Source organism: Labrus mixtus, chromosome 10 (assembly GCF_963584025.1).
Source record: "Labrus mixtus chromosome 10, fLabMix1.1, whole genome shotgun sequence".
Taxonomy (NCBI): Eukaryota; Metazoa; Chordata; class Actinopteri; order Labriformes; family Labridae; genus Labrus; species Labrus mixtus.
The window spans coordinates 10,355,480-10,379,412 of NC_083621.1; the positions used below are offsets into that span (position 1 = coordinate 10,355,480).

The following is a 23,933-nucleotide window of genomic DNA, read 5'->3' on the forward strand; positions in this document are numbered from 1 at the left end:
GTTTGCGTTTAAAAACAATTTTTGTAAAAGATCCAACCCTCAATCGTTTTTTCTGCCCGTTTGCTTTTTCATCATGAATCACAAAGTAGTTCAACAACAGCACAGATTGTTTAAAATACACACTTTTATTGTACATACGAGAGGAAGATCAGGAAGAACGGGGCATCATGGGATTGATTTTAGTTAATGTGCTGTGTCACCCAGGAGACTAACATGAGGCATCTTGTCGTCCAAAAGCAGCTGAAGTAGGCCCATATGAGATTAGTGGTTACGCTCTTAACTGCTGTTAACTAAGCAGAGTGCAAATTGTTTTGTTCCTGTGTGTGCAAAATAAGAGTGTGATGGCAACAAGACTAAACACATTGAAAAACGATTTGCAGAATTCAGGGTTTACATTTCTAACACTAGGCATGTCTGGAGTATTTGTGCCTGATATGGTTCACACAGATTTGTTATATATTGTGATGTGTAGGCCTGCAGCTAAATGAACCAGCTGACAGAAGAGTGGCCTGAATAGTCCACTACAAGGCATGTATCCAGTAGCAGTAGGAAAGTCATAATCTTTCACGTGATTAAAAGAGATATTTTTTTGATATCTGTTATATTATCTCTAGAAAAATCCAATCAATTTGAAATATTATACATGTTACAAATCTTGTTAAATTAGTTGGCCTTCCGCTTCACAAAACAAACACAGAAACTAGTTTGGATGTAATAAATCGAGAATTTGGAGGTGCCTCATCAGCTCAGAATTTGCAAATATAGACACATCTTTAAAACATGAATAGCTAACTGTGAAGTGAAAACTGGTGTAACTCTATTTTGCATTGGTTTGGAGGTGAATGTGTGTGGAGTACTTGCTTATGTGTATTCTAGTTTCTGTATATTTCTGCCTCTTTATGTATTGATTTGTATGCACGTGTGTGTGTGTGTGTGTGTGTGTGTGTGTGTGTGTGTGTATGTATGCGTGAGCTTCCATAGAAAACACTTCCTTTTTGGATGGTAATAAAGGACAGAATCAATCACCCTGTCAGACAGCATTGACAGTATTTTGAATAATCTGACGTGGGCTGTCAGTCTGTGATCAGCTGCTCATCTCATTGTCTCTTAATGTATTCTTAATGCAATCACCACGCTGCTCTCCAAAAACCCTGATACCTATCCAGCCTGCTGTCTCTTTGTTTCCAGAAAAGCTCATCAGCTTGTTTAATCCAAATCCTCTGGGTCCTTCAGTTGTTGCTACATCAAATCTTTGGCCGTCATGCTCTCTGAAGTTGCAGTATTCCTATTAGTCGTTTAATTCCAAAATTGTTTCGGCTGCTTATTGCTGTAATCTGGCCAAAAATTGTTATGAAGATTCATTCCCAGCTGTAGGCGTGGAAACAATCATGGCTGAAATCCGTTCATACATCTGTCCATCTGTCTAGACAGCCACTCAGCCAACAGTGTGCCCGTCTATCATCCAAAGTGACAATTCTTCATCTCTGTGTCAGAGGACTGTTCTGGGAAAACATTATGCTCACTTTCAGTTTAACGTTAATCACAAATTGGCACCTGAAGCCAGTGATCCCGCTCTTCCTTTTACCTCTCGGACTGATATGAGAGGACAGTTTAACAGCGTGTTTGGTCCTCTTTTCCCACCCATGTGCATTTACTCTCTTGAACTGATCCTGGTGCTGGATATCTTTTACAGCTGACAATGGGTTGGAAATGCCTCGACTGATTTTAATGACACGTAAAGACAAGCCACACCCACAGGACCATGAGAGCGATGTTTCATTCCAGAACGGTGGTCTCCTATGATTACATCTTCCTTGGTTTAGTTCTCCAAAGTTTACAGCCACCAGAAACATTTCTTGCGGAGTTTTTTCACACGGTCCTTGGTGCTGGGGCGGCTAGAGGCTGGTGTAGGCTTGGGCTGGGTGGGTGCAGGCACATCATAGTCCCCCTCCAGGGCCTCTATAACTCCCTGGAAGCGTCCCTCCTGCTGTCGGAAATCATGCTCTACACTGGAGGGGAGAGAAAAAAAAGAGTGAGCGGCTGAAAGAGGGGGGGGGGGGGATGGAAAGGAAGGAGCATGATTTAGGGGATGTGACACATCAAGGCAAATTTATTTATATAGCTCATTTTCCCCCAAAAGAGATTAGATCCAGGAGCAGAGAGGGGTGGGGGGGGGGGGGGGGGGGATGAGTGGAGGGATGTGAGGAAGATTTGAGGTCTACGAAGCAGGAGGAGAGATTAGAAAGAGAGGGATTGAAGGAAAAGATGAGCGAAGGAGTTTTAGTGACATTAGAGTCATTTCAAAATGCTGACATCTTAAAGAGAGGTGATACTTAAGCATAATGCAGTTTTATATAGAGATGTAAAGCCATGATGTGTTCCTAACTCCGATATATACGCACCTTCAGCATACACACATTCACACAGGTCTCAACTCAGCACTCATTTCACGTCTGTAGTATTCTTTTGCACCTCATGCAGCCATAGATCACAGGCTGGGGAGGGTGAGAGGATTGGGAGAAGAATGATGGGAAAACGTTGGAGGAATGGGAAGGAGAGGAGAGGAGAGGGAGAATTAGTCAAATGGGAGGCAAAAAGAAGGAGGACTATTTTTCTTTGTGCTCTTGTGCTATGTTCAAAGCAAAGCCTCTTGGCTTTCTTTTTCTATGCCTCCCCCCCTCCACACCCCCTCCCCCACCCCTTACTCTGGCACTCCTTCTCTCAATATCTCTCTGAAGTGTCCACTGCTGCGGGTCATAGTGTAGTAGACTTTGAGCTTCCCTCTCCTCGTGGTAAACGTGTTTTTGTGTGACCAAGCGAGCTTGTGTGTGTGCTCAGTGAGAATATAGGGGTGGAGCTGCAGTATAGGGGACTGGCATCTGGAGTCAATGAGCCAAATGATGAGCGCAAGGAGAGCAGAGAAAACTGCCCCACCCTCTACACCTTCAGCATCCCAACACACACACACACACACACACACACACAAACACATGCAGCACAAACAAACATGTGCTCCCCTGACATCCAACATGTGCATCTTCCACAACGAGCCAACAGCTGAGTGAGGAAGAAGAAAGACACATATAGGGAAAGTGTCTCCTGTGGGAGATGGAGGGATGGATACATGAAAGAAAGGCAAGCTCTAATGAAACAGGGCGGAGAGGTCACAGCTCCCCAAGAAAGAGCACAGCTGGGATGGAGGGAGTGAGGAAACAAGTGAATAAAGGAGGAAATAAAAGCACTAGTGGGTGCTGAGGAAGGAAGATGGCTACCATGAATAAATGATAAAGACTGAACACACACACACACACACCCACACACACACACACACTCACAGAAAAGTAAAGATAAAGTGGTCCACCTGTCCTACATTCACTCAGTTTAAAGTCTACTTTGTTTCAGAGTGGAGGATGTGTCTTTTTCAGGTCTCTCTTTAACTACACACTTCAAACATTTAAATCTTCTCTGTTCTCTTATATACTTCTCTCACTTTTGTTCATGGGATTACTGCGCGGTGGGAAAGCTTCTGCTCTTTTTCGTTCTGCAAGCAGTCATCTTTGGCATTTTTGCTGCTTCTTGCCTGACTGTGACAAGTCTGTTGCATTATTAAACCTTCTGTTTCTGGGTAATAGACAGGCGAAGGTAAGACATGTAGTGGACAGGGTTAGGCTAAGGTTTAACATGTGTGGATGTGATCTATAATAATCGTACATGTATGTATGAGAGCAGAAATCTAATACCCTTAGATTTATGGGGTCTTTATGCGGCTGCAAATGTCTGTGTGTGTTTGCGTTGTTTAAACACAGCGGCCGTCAGAAGTTCCTGTCGCTGTTGTCTCTCATCATACAGATTAATTAGGACTGACAAAGGCAAAACGTCTTCAGGCAGCCAGCACATATCAAAACCCCTCCACCAATCATTGGGATGGATGTTTCAGTCCCACGCGTAATTTATCCTCTGCTTGTGTTTCTCACTTTCCCTATCTCTCACCCCCTTTACCCAGAATCCTCTCTGAGGGTTTGATAAGGCTGAGACTGCCCAATCAAACAAAAAGAGCGTTTGTACTTTTGCCGTTTATGTGTGTTTGTCACTTAAAATGTGTTTTCTGCATATTTAATGTAATTATTTTTTGTAGGAAACTTGCTGATATGTTAGTGAATAAATGATTAGGGGGGAAATTCTGTGAATCTATTTAAGTCATTAACATTCATCACAAATGGTAAAAAAGATAATTTATTGTATGTTATAGTGTGTTCATGTATGCATAAAACATGTGTGCCCAAAAGTATCCTAAAATAGCGTCCTCTGTTATGTAGTATTTATGTGTACATGATCATATTTGCATATATGATAGAGAAACAACGGGGAAGTGGAGCAGGACGAAAAATCTCTGAAACTAAAAAGGATCAAAAGAGAGAAGTAGCACATACTCTTGAGATTCGGTTAGCCTTAGGGCCTTAAAAACTTCCGAAAAACAGCTGAAGTAATCTTAATTTAAGGCCATGAAAGTGTTGCTATGTCTTCATTACTGTTGTTTGGTGTTCATCTTTCTAGGTAATGACTGTTTTTTTTTTCACTTAAATCATAGATAACAGTGCTTAGCTGTATGTCGTGTGACGTTCACTGTCTCTAGTTCAATTTCAAAGACTCATAGTCAATATAAAGGCAGTGTTGGATAGTTAGATTTCTTTTTTTAGTTGTTTCTTGTAATCTGTGATTGGTGGCTTTTTCAAAAAATGAAGTTAAACTGAATGTTTTTTTTTGTAAATCCTTTAAATGAGACAGAGGACTGCAACCAATGATAGTTTTCATCACTAATTCATTTGTTCAATCGCTGCTTTCTTATTGGGAAGTTTACACATTTCAAGGTCTGTTTTTGTCTGACAATCAGGCCTGATCATACAATATTACATTAGCAAAGTAAGACAGTAAGTCCTTACTTTCAACTTGCAGAAACCACATGATTTGGTACATTTTTGCTCTAAAACTACGTGTGAGTATAAAAAAAGTAAAAAAAAGTTCTCAGTTGATCACTAATCAATTAAGCAGCGAGTCTTTTCATCTTGTTTTAAAGCTATGTTAAATATCTTAAGCTTGTGCTTCCCTGTGTTCAGCTTTGGTTGTCTCTTCTGCATAAGGTTGCTCTGGGAAAGATTGGCATGTTTTGGTGTACATCTGTGCACATCTGTATGGATATGTAAGTGGATGAATAATTTTCCATGTGGCCGTCCCCTCCCTAAGGTGTTCATTACAATTTACTGGTCTAAGGATCCTGCTGTGTTAATTAAGATCAAGGGAAGGAGGAAGTTGGATGAGGAGGAAGAGGAAGAAGGAGTTGGAGAAGTGTGTGAAGAGATGAAACGAACTTGAGGAAAAAGAAAGTAAAAAAAAAAAACTGGAGGGATGCAAATGTGGGACTGCTGGAAAGCAAGTGTTTTTGTGAGTAATGGAGAGTTGGAGCGATAAGGGCCGTGTAAATGTATCTTTGTCCCTCGTGGCCTGCGAGCAAGTTTTATATATGACTTTGAACAAACAGAATCAGCTTCAAGACTTTGTTGTGATCACATACACAGAACCTCTGGACCTAACGGAGGTTTTTACAACACATCATCCCAGTTAGAGCAAATTAAATGGGTTTTTTTTCGTGTGTGTTTACCATAAAGCTGCTGCCTTTGTGAGAACACACATTGCAGCTTAGGTAAGCTGTGCAGAAAAGGAGCCATGTTTGGGGCACTGGTGATTATAGCTTTGCCATTTGACAGATGGACTGAGGTGCGGATGTACAGATGAAACCTATTTGACTGAAAGTTACAGATGAAAGACGGAGAGAGGGTGAGCAGGTATGAAATGTAAAGATGGAACGATTTACATAATGAAAATAAGAAAAAAAACAGAGGTGGGATAGAGGTGATTAAAGAATTAAACCACAGTGTGTGGTATTAGATTGTGGGTGTGCAGCTTTGTAAGTTGCAAAAGGATCTAAGAATGAAAGAAGCTATTTAGGTCACTCACATGAGGGACGAGATGATCAGGAGACGCACTGAATTAATTTGCTTGTTTGCACAGAATGTTCTTTGCTGTGTAAATAACTTCCCTGAAGAGAGGATCCTCTTTAATCTCTGGAATACGGCATGTATTCATTTTAATGTAGATGAGTGGGATCACTCTCGGTTGTATACCTTTTCGTATTATAAAATATATTGCACAAGATGTAGAATTATCAGAGAGGGAGAAAAGGGCAGAGACAGCAGGATACCGGGAAGAAAGGCTAATGAATATAAAACTAAAACAAAAGATGTTGCTGAATAAGTGATAAAAACCTGGAAACGCTGCGAAACACAAAGGCAACAAAAGGCGTGCAATTTGTGAGGAGAAGTTTCAGGGTTGTTTGTTGAGCCTTAGGAAAGAAGGACTTGTGTTTGGTGGGTTGTGTAATGCAGTAAGCTCATTATCTGGATCAGGTTACCTGTAGATGATGCAGGCTGTCTTTTGGCAGGTGGGGCAGTTGTTAATGTCCTGACCAGTTCTGTATGAGCTGCGACTGCAGAAACAACAGATGTAAAGCAGTCACACACACTCGCAAGAGGATTTGAACACACGTGCAATTATAAAAACCCTGCACATCACATGTTACAAGCACCTCTGAACCAGTTTGATGGTGCTGTTATTTCATTCATATACATTTCATTCACAGAGTGATTGTACGTACTTTTAGATTTTTTCCACTTTGAATTTTGTGCTAATGTCAAACAGCAGAGGACAAATGTAAAAAAAAACAAAAAAACAGGCGTAGTTTTATTCACTGGAAAGAGTTTGTCTCTCTTTGTCTGACTGCTGTTGTGTTTCCACATTATACCACTCAATGCTTCAAAGTGAAAGTCCTCTGGGAGTTGCTAAAGGGAAACTTAATAACAATGTGATCTTCAGTGTATGTGATGTACTCCAACAGAAGTATTCAGGACATTACTTCAATGACCCTCCTGGGTTAAAACCTGTCTGTTTTACAGGCAGGTGAAAAAAAACAAGAATAGTTAGCAGCGACTGTCAATGCAGAGACAAGCACTATTAAGCCTCCACAATGTTTTTTTTTTTATGTCATTCTAAAAATAGCTGTGTTTGTGTATTACAAAAAAAAAAAGATATATGACTACAAATAAATACTGTGTCATCAAGGTTAAACAGGACAACGGAGCAGGAGATAGAAGAGCCAGAATTGTTGGTAAATAAAGTCAGCCACAAACATCGGACAGGCTCATGCCGACTGCCGTGTAATTAAAACTCTGAATTTTGCCAGGATATTTTGGCTGGCCCTCCCCTGAACAGTGATGAGGGAGACACTGATTTATGTTGATAAAATAGACATTTTGATTACATGGAGAGGGAGCCATGTGACCCCCCCCCCAAGTGTTTTATCAATGGCAACAACAACAACAGCAGAGAATTTGCTTCAGGAGAAGATACAAACAAGATGCTGAGCACTGCAACAACCTTTTAGCTCAGCCCGAATTTTGATCACAGCGGCCCACTTAGAGAACTTTAATTTACAGAGCAGAGTCGGATACATGTAGTCCCTTTTGCCTGAAGGTTCTCTTACTTTTTCTCTTCACACCTCTTACTCTCTATCTCTTAGCGACACTCTTATACCCTATTTCTTACACACTTGTGCACTGAGCCTCCTAACAACAAGCACACACACACACACACACACACACACACACACACACACACACACACTCAGAGTATACAGTCACACAGGTCAGGGCAACATGTACACTGAGTTTAGGAGCCATATTGTTCAGCTTCAACATTAATTGCGTCTCTCAAAGGTAATCTGGTTTGGAATTAGAGACATCTGTTAAAGCAGGGAGGAGGGATGGGGGGGGAGTCAAATCATAAAGAGGAGGTTTGGGTGGAGTAAGAGAGTTTTTTTAGATTAGGCAAAAAGGTATAGAACTGGTATCAGGATGTTTAGGATGAGAGAAAGACCCAATGGGAGAAAGGGCATAGGAAGAACTACTGACAGTTAAGGTGAAGCTGGAGGTGGAAATAGAGGTAAAGAATGGGGAGCCATAAGAGGATGGGGGGGGGGGGGGACATAACTGAGTGAAAGTCAACACATGACAGCAGGGGCGAGTGATGGACAGGTTGTCGGGGCAGAGAGGAGGGGAAGATAAAAGAAAACATTGTGAGAGGGCAAAGGAGTGATTCACAGTAGGGCTGATTCACATGTGGTGGAGGAGCAGAAAGAAGGCTAAGGAAAGAGGAAAGGTATTAATTAGGAACAGAGGTAAGAGCGGAGGCGGAGAAAGGGGTGAATAGCTTGAAGTGAATTCAAGAGCGTCGGAAAAAAAAAAGAGGAAGGTGTCGGTTGAAATGGAGTCTGCGAAGCTAACCAGGATGTATGAAGATGAGCGAGACGGAAGATGAAGAGCAGGTGGGAGTGATTTATGGATAAAAGAATTAGCAGGAAGAAGAAAGAAGAGCTGATTAGTTCAACTTGTTGGGCGTGTTATTGTCTCCCCGGGAAGAGTCACCTTTGGGAGTATAAACCCTATAAGGGTTTATGAGATAAAAGGACAGAGGAAGGATCTGCTCGCATTGACTACAGGCTGGCAGGTATCATATATCCCTGCAGGCCTGAATCTCTCTCTCTCTCTCTCACACACACACACACACACACACAAGCTCCCACTACAGTTATTCTCCACAGGTCTGGCTGACATTTAAAATCTATTACACGGACTTGAAAGCCTGTCGGTATATGTTGCTATAAAAACTCAAATACACCTTCTTATTAATCCTGTGCCCTCCCTTGACATCCTCTCTACTCTCCCTCTTTATCACTCGAACTCACTCTCTCACATTCTAACTTGAATGTCTTCACCGGTTGTTTATCTTTTATCCATCCCTTATCTCTGTTTTTTTTTTTTTTTACCCGTATCCTTATGTGTCTATCTTTACCATTTCAGTCTCTGTGTATAATTTTATAGCGTACAGATGTATAGGATTTTCTTCCTGAAACAGACGCTGATTAAAATGCGTGGACTTGAGCATATACTTAGTACCCCTTTGGTATTGGGGTAATCAGTATACGCTCAAGTCTAAGCATTTGAAGTAGTGCCATAGAAGTAGTTCCTAATATTGCCGAGAAACCAGGTGCGGTTGACATTTTGCTAACTTTGACTGTCATTCATTTATCTGCTAACGCTACATAATTGCTATCAGTACACAATCATTTACATGAAACCAGATTATTGTGTGGCCTAATTGGTTAAGGTATGTGATCAATGCATTGACTGGTGTACTCTGCAATTCCAGATACCTCAATTGGGGCTGTATTAAAAGAAGTCTCCTGCATCAGTATTGAGCAACTCTTATCTTCTTTCTTTTTTTTTTTTTTTTTTTTTGTGATTTTACATTTCATCCTCTGTTTCTAATCTTTTCCCTTTAACTCTTTACATCATCTCCCCTCAGAAGCCCCTTCTCTCACCCTTCGCTGAGTGCCTTGCTCTTCTCCAGGTCTTGAATCACGTTGAGAAGAACCTTGATCTTCTCCTGATTGGACACCAGGTTCTCCTCCACACTCTGCAGCTGCCTCTCCAGGCCGCGGGGTGCGTTCACCGCGTGTCCGGTCAACAATCCTCCTGGAGCGCCGTTACATTGTGCTGTCAGATGAGTCTTACAAGGCAGAGTGCGGTCGTCGAATGATTTGCTCTTCTGTTTTGCGTAGCCCTTGAGTTTGGACATTTCTGAGGATGATTGATTGGACTCGCTTGTGGCCTGTGGGATGTTTTTGGTTTGCGCTACAGGTGTGGATGGTTTGGAACAACTGAGTTCCGGAGAGTTTTTGGGCGGGAGTGTTGGAGTGTTTGAAGATTTTGAGTCACTGTGGAGGGAAGAAGCTGGATGTTTAGGAGTGATATGGACTGGTGTGTACTGTTGTGTGTGTTCATCAGTGTGCTGGGCTTTAGCCAAGTTGTGCTTGTGTGTGTCTGTTGAATGTGGTTCTGTCATTTCTGCAAATGGTGTTTGTGTGCGTTGTGTACTTGTGTTATTTGCCGTCTTGTCAGTGTTGTTGTGCATATGTGTTTCTGCCGTTTGCGTGGCTGAGTCCTTGTAGTGCGTGAAGTCTGCAGAATGTGGCCTTGTCTGAGACTTTGAATCTTTAGCTTTGTTCTGGGTATGTGCTGTGCTGTTGGAATGTGAGCTGTGTCTTTTTGGTATAGTGTGTGACAGCTGTGGTATTTGACTAGTCTTCACTGATGTGTGCGTTGAGGTGTTTGCTCTGTCCGTGTTTTTGCTCTGGGGCTTAGAGTCCAGAGAAGATTCTTTTCTTGACTGGTTCTGAGCCACAGATGGCTTCCGTGACGGATTAGGTAAAGTCTGGCTTGCTGTAATTTGATTGACAGCCCTTCTGCGACATGCGCCTGTGCACGGTGTCATCTGTGACCGTCTCCTGCCACATGTGCTGCAGAGGCTGGGCGGAGAAGTCGCCATCACTCGACAGGGCCGTGGTGGTGTGGCATGCACCATGGTACAAACGCTCCCTGTCTTTAAAACTGAGCGATGGACCTCTCCACGTAAAGACTGCACCCTCCTCCTCTCATGGGGTGGCTCCTTACCTTCTGCGGACTCAGAGCATACCCCTCCCACTGCATCAGAGGCTACCACACTGCCATTTGTATACCGAGCTGTCCTTTTTACTCGTATCTCCTTTGGGTTTGTCCGTATAGTTTTGATCTGGCAGTAAATCCCACTGCCTGACCCCTGTGACCCCATGTCGTCCTGTGTCAGGCTGTTGATCTCGTTCTGAGACGTCTCCTTGGACACCGGCAGACTGCTGCTGTCACTTCTGATCACTCCTGCCTTCTCCAGAGTTCTTGTTTTGTCTGTTGCCATGGTAACTGGTCGATGCATGTTGACTGGTTGACTTCCGTGCCGTTTGATGGAGGGAAGAGTCCGCAGTCCGGGAGATGTTTGCACCCCGACACTGCAAAGAGGGCCCCATCGCCCCCCTGCCAGGGGAACCCCCAGCGCAGGCACTGGATTGGTTGGGTCAGCCACCCTCCTGCCCATACTCCTCTGCAGGTTGGCTCAGCCCCCTGCAGAGCTCGACAGGGTGGAGTCCTGCGGTGACATCGGCCAACGTCAGCAGGATTGAAGGCAGGAATGTTTCCAGCTTTGGTTTATACAAATGAATTTGTTTGTTTGTGGGCCAGAGAGCGATTGTATGTGGAAGCTGCAGACAGGAATTCAATATCCAATAAACTCCCAATGTTCCTCCATTAATGACCTGACTACTTCAGCTACTTCTGATTGGACATCACTTTTAAGGCTTCTCTCAGTCCTTAACCAGTGGGCCGAAGATGATGAGTTGAAAGGATTTTCTTGGCATTGCTGGTTTGCACTGAAGAGAGAGAAAAAGAGAGAGGCAATGAATAAAAGAAATTAGAAAAGAGGGAGACGGGGAATTAACGGCCAGATTGGCAAGAGGACACAGACATTAGGCACGTTAAAAGACGAATAAAAGCTTCGACCCCGACTGAACACACACACACTGACTGGATCAATAGAACTCTATCAGGCTCTTATTAGAGCGCAAGGTTGGGAGTTACAGAGGCAAAACCCTTATTCTCATCAAGATGTTTCTCTTCAAGAAACAAAAGAGACCAGAGATATATGGGGGATAATCGTGTCGGTCTCTACAAAGTTGCTAGTTGCACACAAAGCCCAGGAGCTGTGTCAATCAGTCTTGTGTGTTGAGGACTACAGCTGATGCTATAAAGTGATGGAACAATCTAACACATTTCAAATGAATTGTTTCTCTCACACAGCAGCAGGATGCATCATGACTTGGCATGTCTCAAGGCTCATTGAGGTCTCTCTAATAAATCATGCATAATGTTAATCTCTGCAATCTCTGTTTTAGCAGATATTCAATATTTTCACTGAGCATTTCATTGGCATGTTACCTATGTCGGTGATAATAATCTTTTACCTTTTTGAGTATTTGTAAATTAAACTGTTTACATTGAACAAATTGCCATTTTGATCGCCTCAAATAACTTTAGAGATGATTTTGCACTCTAACCCATTTTCCTTAGGAGAAAATTGGGCCATTGCAGCAGCAGATATTGGCAGGGTACACTTGCACACGCACACGCACACGCACACGCACGCACACACACACACACACACACACACAAAGTGTGAGAGCAAATGGAGGTTTTTCAAGCCTTTTAATGTCATTTATGATGTACTTCAGTATCACATTTATATTTGCCAGGTTAAAATTGTGCTTTTATCAAGGATAATTGAGTCTCCTTATCGCACACATCTAGCTCTGAGGATAATTGACAGTTCCCTGGTTCATATTACTTTGCAATTGTGTAACTACAAAATGCCTGATGCATCAATATATTTTAGACATGCTGTAGATCAAAGCCTGACAATTTTTAGCAATTTTCTGTCCATCTGCCCACATTTAAATCTGACCCCGCCCTGCTGTGATCCGATGTGGCTCTAAGAAATATGTACATTCCTTAATATCCTTTTTCCAACAGATGTCCTTTTAGGCAAATGATGAAAGCAATGGTCACTAAATACATTTCTAAATAAATGTCTCTCCTCTAGTTTTGATCTATTTATATTATTTTGCTGCTTTCTTCATTACAGTGTTGTCCTTACATTGCAGTCAGTATGGGCTGTATTTGCTCCCAGCAGGCACACTAAGGCAAGTTTATTTATATAGCACATTTCAACAACAAGGCAAACATCACAGATCTTTGCAGAATTAGTTTAGGGTTTTAACCAACAGATTATATGTGGCCTTGTCACTTTATTAACCCCTGATGTACTGGCCAAAATCAAAGCCCTCAAAAGCAAAGACATCACGTTGTGATTAAAGTTTCCAGAGGTGTTTAAAATTCTGCCTGTCAGCATTGCATTGGCCCTGCAGCTGTTAAAAAAAAGGTTCTTACTCATGTACAGGCACTTACTCTTATTGACTTTGATGAGACTCGGTGCTGCACTTTTAGTTCATATGTATTCAGGAACAGAGTGTCATGCACAAGTTCACCCATAGCCTCATTTCGTTACTCTATAACCTCATTTCGTTACTCTATACTTGTATATGTGTAATGACAATAAAGTTGAATCTCATCTCATCTCATAGCGATGCTCTGTGTGACCTATATTGACTCATCTTAAAGCCTGATGATGTCACATGCTCGTCTGACAGTGGGAGCAGATTTGAGAAAAGGTGTTTTAGCCTTTTTATTCTCTTTTTTTCTTGCAGCGGTGTTAGGCCCTTTGGAATTTCAGGTTTCATTTAAAATCATTAAATATTCAAACTGACTGAATACAGTTTACCCTGCTGGTAGTGCGGTCCATGTGCAGCAGTAACACATTTTGAGAAGCTCAATTTTAGACTTCGTCCATATTTTCCCCTCTTCTATGTAAGTTTTCTACATATTTGCTAAAAACCACAGGCTCTAAAGTCCAATAATTGTCCTTGAAACAGTCGCTGACAAACTGCAGAGCTTCAAAATGTAAGGTCTTCACATTTCTGCTTCAGTGACATATTGCTACTATTTTTATGGATATCTTGACAGACCACTTGGCTCAAGGACTGCCACATTGACTCAGAGCTCACAAAAGGTTACATGTAATGGACAGTAGGCCTGTTTATGATCCGTTTCTATGGTAACTGTGATTATGACCCGACACATCTTGACCCAAAAGTCACACACAATCCAAGATTTGTGTAGTTTTTCCATTATAGTATATATTTGTGTGTGTGTGCGCGTGTGCACGTGTGTGTCTATGTTGTGTGTGTGTGTGTGGGGGGGTGTGCGTGTGCCTGAGAGAGACAGACAGAGAAATGATTTGCAAAGCAGGCTGCCACCACCACATGGAAGAGAAATGTGATGTGTTGTTTGCCAAAAGAAATTGCAGGTGATGATGATATTTTTCCTGAGAGAAACACAGACAACAAAAAAGGGAGACAGAGAGTAAGACAAAAAAAAATCATTGTTTGTCTGTACAAAATCAGGAGGGAGGACTGCAGATGAGCGTGCATTCGTAAGAGTGTCATTGTGTGTATAGTTTTACAAGCAGTTTGCCTTGGGATTTCAACTAAGTCAATTGAAGGTAATTTCACTGCAGCTCATTTCCAAGCATTTGTCATTTCCACCAGCAGCTACAGCAGAGCACCTGCTGCAACAGATTCTATATTTTACTCTCTTTCTCTAATCCTTGATCCATCTCATTGTAAGATTTTGTCTTCATGTGTGTTCCTTCCTACTTTCTCATTCCACATGCCTCAACCCTGACCTGAGAAATAACCTGTCTAATGAAATAAGTGCCTGTGAGTCACACACCTCTCTCTCTACATCTTGTTTAACATCATTCTCCCTTTGTCACTTTACTTGTGTTTGTTGTTGCACTTTTCCTCCTACCGCCCACTTTTCCATCTCTGTCATGCTGTCTTTGATTTGCTGCGTTTGTCTCTCTCCCCTCCTTCGGTCTCTATATTCAAGCGAAGCCTCTTACACCTCTGGCTGTGCAAAATGAACAGGGAGGAGAAAGGGCGGTAATGCTGTCAGCCAAGGGTTTGAAGGGGAGGCGAGGGTAGAGGACACAGGAGATGGCAGCACAAGGAGGCGCACAAAGCTAGAGACGGTACACAGTAAGGAGCAGGAAAGAGACGAAGGAGAGAGAGAGTGCAGACCAGATGAAAGTTGTGCCTGTGTGTTGGTTTTTTTTTTTTTTCTGTGTTCAAAATCTTTAAAAGTGTCTGAGAGAGTTTGTAAAACATTAAAGAGACAAGCAAAGATATACAGGCGTTAAAGAGGAACAAGGTGATCTGAGAATCCGCACACGCTGACTGCCTGTAATCAATACACACTGCTAGAGTGCTTGGGCATCTGTCATCACACACACACACACACACACACACACACACACAACCTTTCAACACTACAAGGAGTTTCTTGACAGGGTGGAACGTTTTATGAAATTTGTTGCATATACTGTATGCATTGGCTTGCATTTACCAATTAGTGGGTTTGGTTTGTCTCAGCACGGCATTGTGGTTTTGTGTGTGTGTGTTTATGTATGATTGTGTGTGCTTTTTGTGTCTGAATTTGTGTGCATCTGTGTCTCTGCAATGGTAACAGAGCCCTGAATGCTCCAGCAAATCCAGTCCCCTGTCGTTTCAAGGTGAGCCTCATTCTTCAACTGCCGATTGACGGGCCCTGTGTGTGTGTGTGTGTGTGTGTGTGTGTGTGTGTGTGTGTGTGTGTGTGGGGGGGGGTGTGGGTGCTTGTCTGTGTGTGTGTGGGTGCTTGTCTGTGCGTGTGTGTGTGTGCATTTAAGTGAGACAGAGACTCGCTTTACTGCTCTGTAATCACACTGCTTCTCTCATTCACTATCTATCGCCCACTCATGGCCACAGCAGAACAAACGCATTACTTTATTGGCCCTCAGAGACAGGGGGGCACATTGCATTTTGGGTGTTGTAGTCAGCATTGTTCTTTGTCTGTCTGGCTTTTTAGCAACAAAAATATTTTTTTAGCCTCTCATTACCACAGCATCTCTGAAAACAGCTTGGCCGGGCATGTGTAGATGCAGTTTGTCTGGCAGCAGTTTAGTGATGTCATCATTACATCATCTGTATCAACCACAACCTCCTCGCTTTTAAGGGCTTTTAGAACTAACAGACAAGCTGTAAGACAGCTAATAGACTGCAGAAACGTAATTGTGAATGTTTCTGCAGTTCTTTAAATTAAAAGGCGACTGTTTTTTCAACCTTTAATGTCAAATCAAACGATATCTATGTGCAAAAAGTGCAGTGATATTTGTTAAACCAGTTTTTTCTATTTTTAATTATTGATAACAAGTTTAAACTTTTTAGTGTCATGATAAACTACATAACATTTTGAACAGAAAAAAGAACTTGGTCATAATCACAGAGCAACAGGAAGCCAGCTCAGCCCTCTGCTGACTGTTTTGTTGTACATTTTAATTGGTCCAAACTGTATTTCTCAGGGACAGTGCACTTTAATAAGCACTTCAGCTGAAGAGCCAGAAGTTAATGTTCATATAATATAAAAGCAAAGCATCTCAGCCAACCCAGCATAATCCAGTGAAGCATTGTGTACTGCAGATTGTGTAAACCTGAGTGATTGTGAGGGATTCACGTGTCTCTCCAAATCAGCCAGTGCGGAGTTCTTGTTGTCTAAGAAACTGAAGAGAATAATAGTTTTGTTTTTTTTCCGTCAGTGGTTGCCAAAGTCTTTCCGGTCATGGTCGTCAAAAGTGATTCTATGACATGGCACCCCAAGATAGCCGACTGCCAACTTGACATGGCTATTATACTAAAGTAGTTTAGCTGATTGGATCAAGTACAGTCAACTCAGACTATGTTAGCGATGAAATGTATGTACCTGATTCAACTGTTTGATTGCATACTCTGTGATTGCATACTCTGGCGGTCGCTCGTTTTTGAACACTGAGCTCCTGAAAAACACAGCGTGTGACCCTGCTTTGTTATGTATGTTACAATGGCTGTGTAATGTCAGAAAAAAATATAGATTTCTGCGCACTAATGTTGAAAATGAAGGAGAAGTTCAAGATTTTGTTCACCAGTGGTCTGGTTTCCATTGTTAGTGCGTTTGCCATCCATTTAGTAACAACCAATATGGTTTGACCAGCTTTGGTTGTGAAAAAAACTTGATGTGAGAGACAAGAGAGGCAACAATGTCTCTGCTCTGGAAAAATGGAATCCAGGAAGTCCTCTGCTACTTTCTGATGAGCATTTACATCGTCTGTTTAAATAAGAATCTATATATGAAAGTAGACAACCATCTTGTTAACGTCTGTGTTCACCTGCAACTTCCTTCTCACATCTTGTATGGACAAGTGCTCAGGAAAGGAAGTCTTAGTCCGTTAAACCGTTTCTCAGTTATACAGATACAGAAATTGTTGTGATAGGCTCTGATATTAGCAGCAGAGTCACTTAACTCCTCGAACAATGATTTTGATGGTTAACAATCATTTGGCTTAATAAATTCTACAGTCCTCAAGGTTCAGCTTTGTGAACCACCGCTCTACAGGACATTGTGTACTTTGTTCTTCACAAATACACATTCTGATCCGGCTCTTCTTTTCTCCAGCTCGGTGACTCAACTGGCTCTGAAGATGAATGAGGATCAGAGCTTTAGAGTTTTGCAGCGCGCTTACAGCATGTGATTAAATGAGAAATAATCGTGGTTGTTTGGTGTGATGCATAAATGAGAAATATTTTTAACCAAAGATCATTCATTCTTCAATTTACCCATGAGGCAAACGAGTCTGGACTTGCTGAACATGCTCAGATGAAGATGTTAGAAAAAATATTTTGAAGACAGTGAAAGTCTTTTCAGTTGAACGTTGCATACCTGAACATTTTCAATACACCTCATTAGTCATACATGCATGTTTTTCTTATTTAGTTTGAGATGATTTATTTATGCACACTATTGCTGCATAAAGCTGCTCTGATAAGGACTTGGCCTTAATGGTATATGCTCCACCAGGAGATCTCCCATGTGACAGCACAGCCTTATCTCTTCTGCCTTTGATGATTTTTGACCATAAAAAAAAAAACATCAAACTTTCATGCTCAGCTGAAACAATAAAACGCCTCCAAACAAAATAAGTGGTTGAGGCTTGTTTTTGCTAATCCGGCCTGAAAGGATTTTTTTTTTTTTTTTTTTTTTTTTAAAAGTAAAGTACCGTACGTGATAATTCAGAGCAATGGGCTGTCAGAAGGGGATAAAGCAAGTCTGGTTTTATGCTGGACTCTTCTTCACAACCAAAGAAGGTTCCTGTAAGAGGAGAAGGGGTGAGATGTGTAGATAGAGCAGAGAACTGTCAGTTCTTCCAGTTTAGTCATAAAGGCCAGAGGATTGCTTGTTAGTTTAACCAAAGATATTGGTTAAATATTTGCTTCCAAATATTTGATAATCATAGATGAACAGAATAATATGAAAGATTAGATCTTGTACTTAATAGGGAAGTTAAGTGAAGGATATACAACCACACATACTCCAAACTCCTCTGGGTTTTGCATTCTAACTCTCCCCCCTTCCTCATTTATCCCTTTAATCCTTTCACCTCATCTTTTAACCATAATTTTCACCTGTCCTCGTCCTCTCCCTCTTCTGTCTATCCTCCTCTATCATCTCATCTCTCTCCTCTCTCCTCTTATCACTCATCCTGTCCTCACGTCCCATTCAATCTCTCTATCATTAACCCACAATCTATCTCTCCTCCCCTCATCTCTCCATCCTGCTGCCCCCGCCACCCTCTCGGCCTCTCCCTCATCCATCTTCCTGCCCTTCTGACTCTCAAGTCCCTTTTTTGTTTCACACCATCTCATCTTCTTCTCATCACTTGTTCACAGCCCGTCTGGTTAGCCGACTGGTTCAAGTGTCAGTGACTCACAGGCACATACACACTCACAAACAGGCACATTTCTTTTGACTTTGTCTCACTGTCAATCTTCCCTAACCTTTATTTCTCTTTGTCCATCATCTGTCATTCTCAGGGGGAAAGGGGAGTAATTAAAGTCAGCGCAGTATAATGTCTAAACCTTTTGATTAGGTTTTCTTAAGCTCTAATTTGCATTATATCCCTTTCATGTATCTCTCTGTGCTGCAGCTGTTTCCAGCATACACACTTTGTTTTGACTTTGTTTTCTACATTTATTATTGGTATAGTACAAACTTTAGAGCAAATATTACATATGTTTTGAAAAGTCACATAAAGAAATCTTTTTCTGTTCCCTCAGTTGACCTAAAACAAACAGTAGAGGGCTAAAAAATGAAAATAATGTATGTACCAGATAGGAAACTAAAGAACCATAATAACAAAGGTACGTACATTAATGAGCCAATTGAAGCAACCTTTAGATATTTGATTTGTACCAAAGTAAGTCTCCGGCCGCATTCCTAGGATGTGCATCATTCTTTCCGCTGATGATGAAAACAGAACAATGCACTTGAAGAAATGTTCTGATGCATCACTAGTAATCATAAACGCACAATTCTCTTCCTTCATATTCAAGCATGATATCTTTATTTTATCATTCATGTAACAAATATGCACCTGATGCTATCAGCGTCAAATATTTAAAGCAATCTTCATACATTTTTGATACAAACGTGATTCTATTTAGAACATGTTCTCCAACTATTTATTTCAGCGCAATTATCGCGTCATATATATATTTTTTTATTTTTTAAAGAGGAAAATGGCAAATATATAACAATTGATAGACAGTGAGGTTATTTTTTTAATTAGTTTTGACTTGTGTTTAACTGTGGAAAGAAACGGCTCTTTGATAGTGTGACAGACCAGAAACACACACACACATGCACCCACACACACACACACACACACACACACACACACACACACACACACTCCCATATGTGCAAACCATGATTTTACGTTAACTTAATGCACAGATTGAAGATATAATGTCTAGTTTGTAGAATACATTTGCATTTTCTCTTTCACACACACAAACCCAACACACACAACACACACAATACACACAACACACACACACACACACACACACACACACACACACACAGATGCCCAGGGGCAGCATTAGTGTATAAGAGAAGGGTCATTGCAATATAATCCCATATTAAAGCTACGGAGGCTGTTCTGATGATTGGTTCAGAGGCTTTTAATAGCAGTCCAGCAACAAACACACACACATGCATATACACACATACGCACACATAAATGAACTGTCAGAAGCATATGAAATCTTTGCAAAAGTTGCAAATGAGTGTTGCATGGTAGAATCTGCACAAAAGAAGAGCTACACACACACACAGTGCAAACAGACGCACACAGACGTAATCATATGCATCAAATCCCACTGAGACAGATGGATAGGATTACTCACCTGCTACACAAACACACACACACACACACACACACACACACACTCACATATCCACACATAGTTATAATGCTGTGATCCAGTACTTCTTTACTTAACAACATTTCGATGAAGTGCGTCTTGAAAATGTAAACAAAGCTCCGGAGTTTGAAGGAAACAAGACGTCCGAAATGAGTCACTAACGGTTGGCTTTTAATTGTTTGTTTTGTCTCATCCAGAGGTTTAACCTCTGGATTTGATCCATTAGTCCAGTTGGCTCAATCGCGCTTCATCCATAAAGTCACCACCTCTAGTCAAATTCTGCCCAGTTTCTGAAATCTGGCATGAGCTGCTTTGAAAATAAAGTACAGGCTGCAGGCTAAGAGACTGGATACATTCCTCTGAGGGTCATAACAGAACATCTTTACCCAGAAGAAAACATGACTGAAAAACACAATAATAATGCACATACACTGACTTATATCGCTTTCTTATAGTCACTTACCTTCTCTTTGGTCCACATTCCCCTTGTTCCTCCCTTGTTCTGGGTGTCCCCCTCTCATCTGATAGTCCTTTAGTCCTATGAAGCGCTCTACTCACACTCTTTACCGCTCTCTATCCCTCTCTCTGTCTCATTCTGTTGCTGCTGATCCTCGCATGCTCGCGGAGCCCAGTGATCCTCCCTCCTCTCTCTCTCTCTCTCTCTCTCTCTCTCTCTCGTTGCTCCCTCCCTCTCTTTCTACCTCTATCTCTTTTTCATTTATTCTATACCTGCTGCAGTTCTTTTTTCTTGCTAGCTTTATCACATTTCTCAAATACCATCACTCTCCCATTCCAAAGTATTAATTTCTGTTGGTGTCTACATTTCTGCGTCTTCCTTTTTGGTTTATCCCCATGCCCTGTTTTTGTGTGTGTGTGTGTGTGTGTGTGTGTGTGTGTGTGTGTGTGTGTGTGTGTGTGTGTGTGTGTGTGTGTGTGTGTGTGCCTGCATTGACCCTGGCATGGCTGTAGACCCAGAGAAACTTGGGCAGCGTACAAGTGTCTGCTCCTGGGAGCGGGGCCAGGTCACAAACACACACAGACACATGCACACAGAAACACACAGTATTGCTTCAATCATTCACTTTATTTATATCTTTGCTTTTCTGTGTGAACTCTACTACTCTCTCTCTCTCTCTCTCTCTCTCTCTCTCTCTCCCCTTCCAATTCTGTAGCTTTATCCCCCTCAGCTTCACCTCACCCCCCTCCCTGAGCTGTTTTGTAGCCTGTCCTCCTTCTTCTTTGCCCCACTTTAGTGTCTCACCAAGACACTCTCTCCTCTCCTCTTATCTTCATCTCTCACACTCACCTCACCCCCGTGTTTGACTGTCCCACCTCCCACCATCCTCCTTCTATCTCAGTCTCTTTTCTTTCCCTGCCTTTGATAACACCAGCTGAAGATGACACTGCTTTCTTTTTTTTGTCTTGAGGCAAAACCAGAGGAAAAGCGAGATGAAATCAAATAGAAAGTGAGATAAAACGCTCTATGAAATCAGGTTGTAATTATGCTTAATAACAGGTGCTTTTGTGTTTTGTGCACGGCGGGAAAGGTGTGTTTGCAAATTAATTTCCTCATCTGTCATGCACCAGGAAAGACGAGAATAATTTGCTTTCCTTTTCTTCTTTTGCAGGCAATTTAATTTGTTGTCAAATGTCAAATTTGGTCGAATTCAATGAAGGCACACTTGTAGTTAGTGCTAGTTATGAAATACATTTACATAAATTCCAGGTCTGCTGGAGTCTCATCACCTTTGTCTTGCAGACGATGTGGGATGATAGATGACTAGACACACATTTTCTGGGACTGCCCAAGACTGCAGACATTTTTGGACAATATTAGAAATACAATTAAAATCATCTTTAATCTATATTATATGCTGGGATACATACTGAGAGGTTTCCAATACGGTCATAAACTGTTTATCTTATAAATATTATTGCTGATAGCAAGGAGATTGATAACTATCTGCTGGATGCAAATGCATCCTCCTCCAGAGGAACAATGGACTAAAAGACTGAGACGTGTTCATACTGGAAGAACAAATATTTGAAGGGAAACGGGCACCTGTAACTCTTTATTACGCTGACAATATGAATGTATGTATGTAGATGATTTTTCTTTTCATTTAAGCAAAAGTTGGCCAATACTTTCATTTTCATTTGTATGATTATTTACCAACTATGAGACATTTTTATGAAATATTCTTTCACTTAGTGGAAAAATCAGACAGTACACTGGAAAAAATATAGAGAATCTTTGTTAAGGTCTGTTTAAGAGTGTATGTTTATCTAAGTATTATTATAAAAGATAATAAACTTGGTTAAAAAAAATATTTACACAACTTAAGCAGATGTTTTACAAACATACTCCAGCTGCTGTTAGTGTGCAAGGGCTTATGTAACTGCATTCTGAGTTATGACTGTCAGTTTGAGTGTGTAGAGACGTAGAGGGTACACGTGTGTGTGTGTGTGTGTGTGTGTGTGTGTGTGCTCTGTGTAGTCCTTTGCTGCAGCGTCCATGTGAATGTCCCTCCTGACCCCTCCCCCATCTTAAAATAACTGGTGATGTATGCACCAAAGCAAAGTGGTTGACTCACCTTGCGTTGTGTTTCAATTGACCTCTGGCGAGACGAGTGCTGAATTGTGTGTGAATCTGTGTGTGCGTGTGTGTGTGTGACCGTGTGAATGTGTTCGTGCACATTACGTAAGCAGCCAGGCTGAAGTCATTGCAACCCATGTAGTCTGCAAAATAACACGCATGTGCACAAAAACATACAAGACTGACTAAGCATAACGGAGCTGTGCTGAATCTATGGTGAGGAATGGAATGTTGTAGGTGTGGAAGAAATGAGTGGTCTCTTCCCTCCTCTATTTCTCTTCTTTTCTCCACTCATGACTCTTCTATCCTTGACCTCTCTTCCTCCCTTTGCTTTCTTTTTTGCTTGTAGTGTCAGCTGATTTTGTCTCTTTTTCCCTGCAGAGATATACGTAGTAGGCTGAGGGAACACTGATCTGTTATCTCACCATGTTCACACACACAAACACACACTAACATGCAAACACATATACACCCATGTTACCTCTCTCTCTCCCTTTTCTTCTCTGCCTCGGACAAACACAAAGCCTCATCAACACGACACCTCAACACAACCACAACTGTAATTGCACCTCCAAACAATCCATCTCTCTCTTTCAACCACCGTGTACTCCAAAACTCAGCCCCCAGGTGTCAGAAAAATGTGTGTAATTGAGTGTATGTGTGTGTGTGTGTGTGAGTCTGTATGTGTTGTGTGTAATTGAGGGAGGGGGGTCAGAGATGAGCGTGTGCCTGTGAAGGTGCTGTGAGGAACGCCGCAGGCTGCAAGTGAGACTGTGTTTCTAAGGTTTTTTTTATTTTTGAAAAATGATGAAAAATCGCAGTTGAGAGCAGCGTAATAGCTTCCCACCTGGTGGGACGCAAATAAAAGAAGATAGGGGAGACGTGAAGGAAAATGAAAATGTGTGAGGTGAGCACAGGCGGGATGTGGACCCGCTGTAAATAAAGTTATGTTGAAGGCAGTGCGACTGATAGGGAATTAATTGTGCGGCTATTCCCCTGTGATTTTAATCATACCAAATAAAAGCATCAGCAGGCGACACTTTCACTAGAATTGTGTTAAAATAATACTTCTGATAATTACATGTCTCTAACAAGATTACAATTTAAATATTCCATTAAATAAATGTGCGTCTGATCTTCTAAGTCTGAGCACCCACCTTTTTGTGTTGATTTAACTTATCTGCACTGAATCAAACAACTAATGGGTATTAGGTTTCACGTAATTAGCCAATCACAGCAACTCTGCTCAAACTTGTATCATCGAACTTCTCCATCACTTGTGTGTGCAGCTGTGTGCTCGCGTATTTAGTGCACAATTTTTTGGGGCGGGGCTTCGCGTAGTGATTTGAG

The 23,933-nt window shown here is 41.6% G+C and overlaps 2 protein-coding genes across 3 annotated transcripts in view; one reads left to right on the plus strand and one right to left on the minus strand.

The window, feature by feature from the left end:
- LOC132981928 (dedicator of cytokinesis protein 2-like) overlaps window positions 1-23,933 on the plus strand; it is a 94,117-nt gene that overhangs the window by 47,052 nt on the left and 23,132 nt on the right. The window lies entirely within an intron of this gene.
- LOC132981929 (uncharacterized) lies at window positions 107-20,642 on the minus strand. 2 transcript variants are annotated; one of them, XM_061048068.1, is made up of 4 exons: window positions 20,451-20,642; window positions 9,491-11,407; window positions 6,467-6,541; window positions 107-2,009 (listed from the first exon to the last, which is right to left on the minus strand). In XM_061048068.1, exons 2-4 carry the CDS (start codon window positions 11,074-11,076, stop codon window positions 1,835-1,837), a joined length of 1,836 nt encoding a protein of 611 aa, XP_060904051.1. In that variant the 5' UTR covers window positions 11,077-11,407; window positions 20,451-20,642; the 3' UTR covers window positions 107-1,834. The 2 variants fall into 2 exon arrangements, with proteins under 2 accessions (XP_060904051.1, XP_060904052.1); XM_061048069.1 differs by lacking the exon at window positions 20,451-20,642 and having other exon boundaries at window positions 9,491-11,431.

Coding starts and splice junctions, on each gene's coding strand:
- LOC132981929 (XM_061048068.1), bottom strand. CDS start 11,076: ATGGGCAGGAGGGTGGCTGACCCAACCAATCCAGTGCCTGCGCTGGGG. Junction 6,542..9,490: donor AGCAAGGCACTCAGCGAAGG/GTGAGAGAAGGG, acceptor TTGTTTCTGCAG/TCGCAGCTCATACAGAACTG. Junction 2,010..6,466: donor ACAGCCTGCATCATCTACAG/GTAACCTGATCC, acceptor TCTCCCCTCCAG/TGTAGAGCATGATTTCCGAC.